Genomic DNA, 8,740 nt, shown 5'->3' on the forward strand with positions numbered 1-8,740 from the left:
AAATTACGTCCAGGGTGGGACCAAGTTATTCACAAGGCCTGATGAGAATACAGATGAATGGGGAACTCAGGGCACAAAGTTAGTGACCTTGTGGTGTAGAACCTTAAAGTCATCTGATCTGAGTTCAAATCCTGCCATGACACCTGCTGAATGCAAGTTTCACCTCATGTTTCTTCACCTCTCCGAGCATCTTAAAAAAGTGGAGAGAATAGCCAGGTGTGGTGATGCACACCTATAATTCCCACTACCTGGGAGGCCGAGGCAGGTAAAGCCAGCCTGGGTAATTTAGGTAGACCTGTCTCAATGTAAAATAAAATAAAAAGGAGTTATAGTTCGGTGGTAAAGCAACCTGGGTTCAGTCTCCAGTATCATAAAAATGGAGATGACAAGAGCTTCTACCTCAGAGCCCCTGAGAGGAGTGGGCGTGACAACCCAGGTGTAGAAGAACTTCCACGGAGGCTCCCGCCCCCCTCTCTTGGTACCCCCTCTGGGGCCAAGTAGACCCACTGCACAATACACGAATAGCAGCTGCAGTTTGTGGAACTCACAGGAGGCCGGAGGAGCTTTACAATGAAGGGAACACCACACCAGCCTGCATCCCTGAGCGGCAACATTTGAGGGTGACAGTCCGGGGCCCTAGGAACACATCCTTATTGGGTGTTGTATTCGTCATCACAAAGTATCACAGAATTAAAATGTATTTTCTCACCACTCTCAAGTCGAGAAATCCAAGACCCAGGGGTTGTCAGGGTGGGCACCTTCACCATCTCCCTCCTTGGCATGTAGACGGCCACCTTCTCCTTTGTCTTCATATGATCGTCCCTCTGTGCAGATCGGTCCAAATCTCCTCTTTTTTCAAAGGACACTAGTTAGATTGAATTGGAGACCCCCCAACGACCTCAACTTAACTTGATCCCCTCTCTCAGCACCCTAAGTACAGTCACGTTCTGAGGTGCCTGAGGTCAGGACTTCGACATGTGCATTTGGGGAGGACACCATTCAACTTCTAGCAGAGGATCCTGGGCCAGCTACCCACCCTTCAGGGCCCCTCCATCTCTGCTATGAAACGGGGATGACACTTCCTCTGGCAGAAGAGCACTGTGAGGAACAAGTGAGACAATCATGCAGCACCCAGCAGGTGGTGGCACTTAAGTTCCCGATTCTTGGCAGAGCTTCCTAGGGAGCTGTGTTCCCTGTCTGCAGCCAGCTGTTCCGCCCCTGACTCCCCTCTGCCTCCTGTTCTGAGCACTGGCTCTTGGCTAGATCAGGACTGGATCCATTTAAACTTGGCATGCAGGGCTCCGAGGCCTTCTGACCCCGTGACAGGCCTTTTCCCCTCTGTCCAGGGACCTCTGAGCAGAGCAGCTGGAGTGAGTGGCAGGTGCTGCAGCCGGAGGGCCCCATACTGGTGGCTGAAGGTGACACCCTCCTACTGAGGTGTACAGCGGTCGGCTCCTGCGCTGATGATATGATCAAATGGGTCAAAGAGAGCTCTCAGGACCAGCAGGAAATTTATAACTTCCAGCGTGGCTTCTTCCCTGGAGTGACATCCGCGGTGCAGCGGACCCGGGAGCGCCTCGACTGCGATTATTCCATCTACATCCACCGTGTCACCAAGGAGCATTCCGGAACCTACCACTGTGTGAGGTTTGCAGTCTCCCGTGAGGACCTAGACACGAAGCTGGGCGAGGGCACCGCTGTGACCGTGCAGGGTGAGTGGCAGGCCCAGCTGATCCCGCACTCGCTCCGTCCCCCTCCCTGACCCCCTGCGCCCTCCTGCTCTCCCGTGAGCCAGCGCAGTCTCAGTGGCACGTGATAGAGGTATTCCTGCCTCCCCCACACCCTTGCTTTGCAGCTGGGACAGTTCTGCCTCACGTCCCCTGCCAGGACCCAAGCTAGAGAGCTAGTAACTTGGGTGTGTGTGTGGGGGGGGGGGGTCAGAAATCCAAGTGGCCCAGAGGCAACTTCCCCCAAGAGCCTCTGTGACATTATGTCTGCTGATAGCCCATTGGCTAAGCAAGTCACCTGGCTCACCTCCAAGTCAAGGGACAAGGGAGTCCAGGGCAAGAGTGGATCTGCCAGGCTACCAGCCGGGAGTCAAGACCTGAGGCTGGCTGCCAATGTCATTTGCCCTGATCCCCAGGCAATCAGTCCTGGCGTCTGGAATTCCTGCCATGATGGCAAATCCTGCATCTGTTGTTCAATAGCTGTGAGGGGTTTTTGTTTTGTTTGGGGGGGTTGCTTGTTTGGGGTTTGTTGTTGTTGTTTGTTTGGGTTTGTTTGTTATTGACTGGCACTGGGGATTGAACCCTAAAGCTCTACCACAGAGCAGCCACCCCAGCCCTTTTTTTTTTTTTTTTTTTGAGACTGGAATCTCACTAAGTTGCTGAGGCTGGTCTTGAACTTGCAGCCTCCTGCCCCAGCCTCCCAAATGCTGGAATGCCAGGCATGTGCCACTACACCTGGCAGCAGTGTGTTCTTACATGAGCCTCTTCAGCTGTACATATTTCAAGTGCTTACCTTGTAAAATAGGCAACAAAATTTCTACTTCACGGTGCCTTCTGGTGTTGAAACAGAAGAAAGCCCGCTGGTGAAACCACCCCTGTTTCCCCGGCTCCTTCCAAGCTGCAGTGGTACCTTCCTTGGGGTTGTGGAGCCTCAGGGGACTTTGCTTAAACATCTGCACCACCACAGGACTTCAGGAAGGGCAGTCAGCCTGCAAGGCTCTGTCTTCCCAACATTGGTCCCCGGGAGATAATTAAGATCTCCTTATGGAATGAATCAACTGGTAAGGAAGGAAGGGAGGGAAGGCTGAGGACATAAGTCCCGGGAGGGGGAAGGGAGGAGAGCTTTGAGGGGGAAATGAGTGGACCACGAAAGGAGAGAGGGAATCCAACGAAGACCCTCTCTGACTTCAGGCGCCGGGGACCCCAAGCCAGACCTGTGGATCATCCAGCCCCAGGACTTGGTGGAGGTGACCACCGGAGACACTGCCCTCCTGAACTGCACGGTGCTGGGGGACGGTCCCCCTGGCCCCATCAGGTGGTTCCGGGGGACTGGTCTGAGCCGAGAGGCCATTTACAACTTTGCAGGCCTCTCCCACCCCAATGTGACAGCAGTACGGGCCTCTGACAGCGACTTCAGCATTCTCCTGCCAGACGTCTCGACCAAGGATGCAGGCACCTACTACTGTGTAAAGTTTCAGAGGAAATCCAACAGACAGTACCTGTCCGGACAGGGCAGCAAGCTGAGAGTGAAAGGTGAGGTAGCCTGCCTGGGACAGGTGGTCCAAAAGGAACTCTTCACCACATCCCACACACGCCAGCTCCTATCCAGCCTCCCTATCATTGTGAAAGTTGTTCCCTCTCTCTGGAACACTTTCTCCTTCTCTCTAGAAAACTCCTATTCATCCTTCAAAGCCCAGTATAAACAGCCCCTCCTCTGTGAAACCTTTTTTTGTGTGTGGTGCTGGGGATTAAACCCAGGGCTTTGTACATACCAGGCAAGCTCTCTACTACTGAGCTATATCCCCAGCCCCTCTGTGAAACTTTTTCACCCTTCTCTCAGAGAAAGTTAACTTCTCATGCTTCTGGGCTCCATCAAACTTTGTCTAGACCATTAAGAATTTTAAAAGTGTCTGTAACCTGCCTGTTGAGAGCTCTGCACTGTACTTGGTGCTGGAGATGCCTCAATGAATCAGACATTGGCTGCAAACCAAAGATGCTCAGGCGAAGGTCTGACTAGTCCTTTGTAGTCGCAGGGTTTGACTCTGTAGCCCCAACCCAGGTATTGGCAGATTTATGTTGGTGACCTCAGCTCTTAGCCCAGGGGCTCAGGAAGTAGAAAAAGGTTAAGAGAAGGGCCCTGCCTCTCTCCCTTACAGCAAAATCCACGTCGATCAATGAACCTGCAGTTCAGGCATCTCCAACAGGTGAGTAGACCTCCCTCTGGTAGAATTAATGAGCCCCCCATAGGCAGTGGGGACCACAGATGGCTTAGCCACAGCAAGGGAACAGTCCCAGGGTTCCAAGAAAACCCCTGGGGTTCATCTCAGCTGCAGAGTGGAGATGAACCCATAGAGCCACGTCATAGCAGCTCCACCAAAGACAGGGCTTTCCAGTAGCCAGGACTGAGTGTCGGCGGGCAGTCTTGCTGGAGAGGCAGTGAGTCCCCCTTGACTCAGAGTGCGAGGCTGCACTGTGAGGCCACATACAACAGCGCTGCAGGACATGGCTTTGTGGCCGGGCCTCTTGGGTGGAGCCCCTTTCCGGCTGTGTGAGCGCTGGAGGGGTGGAGGGGGGGGGTTGCCTTGCTCTATGAATCTCTGCTGACTTCACGAACAAAAGCAGGAAGAGGAATAGGAATCAGAGAGGCTGCGGGGCATGGTCGTGCCCGCCTGTGATCCCAGCCACTTGGGAGGCTAAAGCAGGAGGATCGCAAGTTTGAGGCCAGACTCAGCAACCTAGCGAGACCCTGTCTTAAAAATAAAATTTAAAAGGAGCTGGGGCTAGAGCTCAGTGGTAGAGCATCCCTGGGTTCGATCCATAGAACCATGGGGGGAAAAGAAAAAGAGAAGGAAGAAAAGAAAGAGAAAGGAAGGAAAAAAATGAATCAGCCCACCTCCTGGGGTTGTGTGTGGACCCAGTGAGATCACAGGTGTCAAATGCCCAGAAGTGTCAGGTATATCACCTGGTAACTCAGAGGCACTCAAAGACCAAAGGCAGCTTGGGGCAGAGGTGACCAGATTGCCTCCCTGGTTCTTGGCCCTGTTCCTGCCATCCCTGGGAGCCAGACACTGGGGTCTCGTCACTTCCTTTTCTTTTTGCACTCGTTTCTTGGGGGACCGTGTGATAACTCAGTCCCTGAATACCATGGGCACACACAGCCCTGAGCAAATCAGTTCCCACTCTGGGTCTGTCCCCTCATCTGTAAAACTTGGACCCTCACCCTGCATGGTGGGAATCGTTTCAGGGTGAGATTAGGCTGGGGGCTGCAGCAGAGGGACTGAGCGGCCATCAATGAGGGCAGTTTGCTCTGATTTGAGGTTAGGGGTGCTGTTGAAATGATACAGCAGGGGCAGGGTACCGGGCTTCTCTGGGCCTAGGACAAAAGGAAGAATGGTCTTTGATGTCCTCTCCCAAGGTAGAAAGGACCTTCCGGGGGGTTCAACAGCAGCAGGGCAGGGACATTGGGGTGCAGGTGCTGGGATCCTGCCTGAGTTCTGCCCTCTGCCCCCAGGCCTCCTGTCTGTGCTCACTCCTGTGGTCCTGGGACTGAAGGCAGTGACCTTGGCTGCACTCCTACTGGCCCTGGCTGCCTGCCGGCCAAGAAGATTTTAAGACCCTGGGCCTTGCGGAGCTGGACACAGCTTAGCGTGGGGAAAGCTCATGAGTGACAGGTCAGCCCAAGAGTAGATGTTCTGAGTTGGAGACCAGCCAGACTCTTCAAACACTCCTCAGCCTCCCACCCCAGCCTCCACCAACCCCCAGGCCTCATGACAAACTCTATCCCATCACCTGGTTGCGGTCACCTGGTGAAATTCTCCCCTTGGTGCTGGGCTCCCGTTGGAGATGCGCATCTCTCTCTTCTCAGCCTGCAAGACCTCACCCCTGCTGCAGCCCCTTCTGGGGAGTCCCCTCCTTCGGTGCCCTCCCATATCTTTCTTGTCCTTCAAGACACAATTGAGAATCTTCTTCCCAGGTTCCCTGGGCATCTGAGCTCACCCAGCCAGACAGATGGTGCCTCTCTGTTCACATCCCCCTCTCCCGGCTTCCTCCTCCCTCCTTTCCCAGTGTGGCTGGCTTGGATGGGTGTGCTGTGACAGTGCAGGTTTGGCAAAATAAATAAATACAAGCCCTCAAATAACAGTGGCTTAATCAAGAAAGTTGATTTCTCTAGGAAAATCTGACCACAAGCCGGGCAGGCAATAAAGAGGCTCCCTGGTATGGACACACCTTGACCTTGTTGCTAACAGGTCTCATTCCAGGCAGTGAAACTGGGAAAGAAGTCAGGGAAGGGGGAATATGACCTTCTCCTGTAAGGGCAGGGTCAGGAATTTGCCCACTGCGCACCTCATTGGCTGGAAGGTGGTCACATGGCCACTTAGGTAGGTGTTCAGGAATACCGAGATGGCGGAAGCAGGGTATAAGAAGGATGCCACCGGAGGACTAGACAGGGAGACAGGGCAGGTCCCTACTTACAGTAAAGCTCGTTTACCATGGCAACTCCTGCCACAAGTTCAGTATTTTAAAATGATCAAGGGGGTAAAGTGGACAGCATTCAAATTAGGTATCAAAGGCAATCAATGCAAATTGGGGAGGTCTTCAATCAGGTCGGTAAAGGGAAGAGAACACCTCACAGCCCAGCATGTAAGACACTTATATCCAGACATCAGGCCTTGAGCCCCTCTCTCTTGCTGAGTCACTCTGCTCTACCTAAGGGCCGGAGCGCCACTTCCACCTTCACCTTCAGTCACCTGTACTTTGCCTGTTACTTCTGTGTGTCTTGCCCATTTCTTTGGGACACCAAGGACCTGGACCCCAACTAGACTGATGATAGCAGTCACCCCCAGCTGCAAGGAAGGCTGGGAATTATAGCCTTTATTCTGGCCAAAAAAAAAAAAAAAAAAGGTGCCCAACTGAAAATTTTCACTAGAGAACTGGAGGGTAGATATTATGGAGTAACCGGTGACGTCCAGGTCAATGGTGCAAAGGCAGCCAGTTCAATTCCCACCTGTACCACCACCTCTTTCCACCATCACCTCCACCAAGGAGCATAATGTGGTGCAGCAGTTCTCAAGAAGAGTGGTTTTGTGACTCGGGAGACTGAGACAGGAGGATCGCAAGCTCAGAGGCTAGCCTCAGCAACTTAGTGAGACCCTGTCCCAAAATAAAAAAGGAAAAGGACTTTGGATGTAACTCAGTGATAAACAATCCTCAGTACCAGAAGAAGGGGGAGGAGAAAGAAGAGGGGAAAGAAGAGGGGAGGGGGAGGAGGAGAAGGAGGAAGATGAAGAGCGTGATATTGCCCCCACCACCTGTCTGGATGTTAGATTTCGGCAAGGTCAGAGACAGTTTTGGTGGCCACAATTTAGGAGTTGCTAGCGCCATCTAGTGGGAAGAGGCCAAGCGTGCTGCCAAGCATCCTCTAATACCTGGGAAAGGGCAGATGGAGGGGTGGGGGGACACAAAGCCCTGTCTGCCCCAGAATGTCCGCAGGGCTGACAGCCAGAAGCCCCAAGCAGACACACCTGGCCTCCCCACCCTCACTGTGGGCGCTTAGTGGCTAATTAGTCACTTCACCTCGCAGAACATTTAAAATAACCCTGTGGAGTTTTTGGAAGTTCAGAAGTGGTTCGATTTCAAGGGGACGGACTGCGCGCATCGTGGACCCTCAACACAGGCGCATTGCCTTTCCTCCTCCCACGCCAACACTCATTAGCACCTACACGGAAGGAAATTGGTGGGTGTGGATGGTTTTCGTTACAACAGAGAGAGAAACAGCTTGAACTAAGCCAAAGAGGACACTAATTGAGTCTGAGAATCGAATGAATTATTCTATTTGCAGACCTTGGAAAGGGTAGAGGGGTAGGGTTAATAAGGCCCCCTCCCAGTGATAGCCGCATCCTGATCTGGAGCTCGTGAAAGTGGCCTGACCTGGAAAAAAGGTGGGGGAGGGGACTTGGCAGGTGTGATTAAATTAACCATCCTGGCATGGGGCCATGATCCTGGCTGATCCAGCTGGGCCCTCAATGCCATGGCAAGCGTCCCTGTAAGAGAGAGAGGGCGAGGGAGACCTGATGGAGAAGAGCAGACAGTGATAGGACCACAATGAGAATCCTCATGGTGTGGCCACAGAGTCAGGGAGGTGGGCAGCCACCAGCATCTGGAAGAGGCCAGGAAGGATTCTCCCCCGGAGGCTGGAGGCAGCCAGGCCCCGCCGCAGACACCTCGATTTCAGAAGTCTGCCCAGAACAAAGAGAAAATCAATGTTGTTTTGAATCACTGAGTTTGTGATAATTGGTTAGAGGAGCCCCTGGAGGCCAGGGCAGCCGGAAGCAGGGGCTGGGCCTCCAGCAAAACTGCAGGGGAGTCCTGATCCGCCCCTGGAGCTTCTTCACCCTGCAGGGCCCTGAATGCACCCATTCCTCCTGCCTCCTCTGACTTCATCTTAAAGTGAGGCCTCTCCGGCAGCCACCAGGACCATGGCCACACCAAGCCCCCTGATTCCAGTGTCTCCTTAACTGTTTCCTTCAGGAGGCCTCTCATTCCACCCCTGATGGCACCTCCGTCACTCTCATTTCCCTAAAGCCACTAGAGTTTTCTTCATAGACCTACTGCTACCTGGGAAAAAGTAAAAGCCAGGCACAGTGGTGCACACCTGTCATCACAGTGACTCAGGAGGCTAAGACAGGAGGATCACAAGTTCCAGGCCAGCCTGTGTCGAGTTCCCTGCGACTTAAACACTCAGACCTTTCGCCCACCCAGGGACACCATTTGCAGGGTTGCACAAAACACTCAGGGGTCACTCAAGGGGAACTGGGTTAATTTGGCTGTGCAAAATAATCACACAAGAGACAGACATACTTTTTTCTTTGTGGATGCTGTGACAACTCCTCTTGTAAGGATCCGGCGGAGCGTCGGAGAAAGAGACCACACAAGAGACTGGCTCCATGCAATTGGCAAAAGGGGATTTATTGGGGATCCATTCCAGCGCGCTGGGGCTCCGTGCTCACTCAAGA

General features: G+C 53.2%; 1 protein-coding gene across 1 annotated transcript; it reads left to right on the forward strand.

The window, feature by feature from the left end:
- The first annotated feature begins 1,300 nt into the window (after positions 1-1,300).
- On the forward strand, positions 1,301-5,843 carry Sirpb2 (signal regulatory protein beta 2). Its single transcript, XM_026402133.2, has 4 exons — positions 1,301-1,712; positions 2,919-3,260; positions 3,884-3,931; positions 5,239-5,843. Exons 1-4 carry the CDS (start codon positions 1,469-1,471, stop codon positions 5,337-5,339), a joined length of 735 nt encoding a protein of 244 aa, XP_026257918.2. The 5' UTR covers positions 1,301-1,468; the 3' UTR covers positions 5,340-5,843.
- Positions 5,844-8,740: the final 2,897 nt, after the last annotated feature.

The sequence above is a fragment of the Urocitellus parryii genome, chromosome 6 (genome assembly GCF_045843805.1).
Source record: "Urocitellus parryii isolate mUroPar1 chromosome 6, mUroPar1.hap1, whole genome shotgun sequence".
NCBI lineage: Eukaryota > Metazoa > Chordata > Mammalia > Rodentia > Sciuridae > Urocitellus > Urocitellus parryii.

What these genes read in the sequence shown, in the direction of transcription:
- Sirpb2 (XM_026402133.2), top strand. Translation starts at nt 1,469, where the DNA reads ATGATCAAATGGGTCAAAGAGAGCTCTCAGGACCAGCAGGAAATTTAT. An exon ending in CACCGCTGTGACCGTGCAGG is followed by an intron (nt 1,713 to 2,918) that starts GTGAGTGGCAGG and finishes CTCTGACTTCAG; the next exon opens with GCGCCGGGGACCCCAAGCCA. An exon ending in AGTTCAGGCATCTCCAACAG is followed by an intron (nt 3,932 to 5,238) that starts GTGAGTAGACCT and finishes CTCTGCCCCCAG; the next exon opens with GCCTCCTGTCTGTGCTCACT.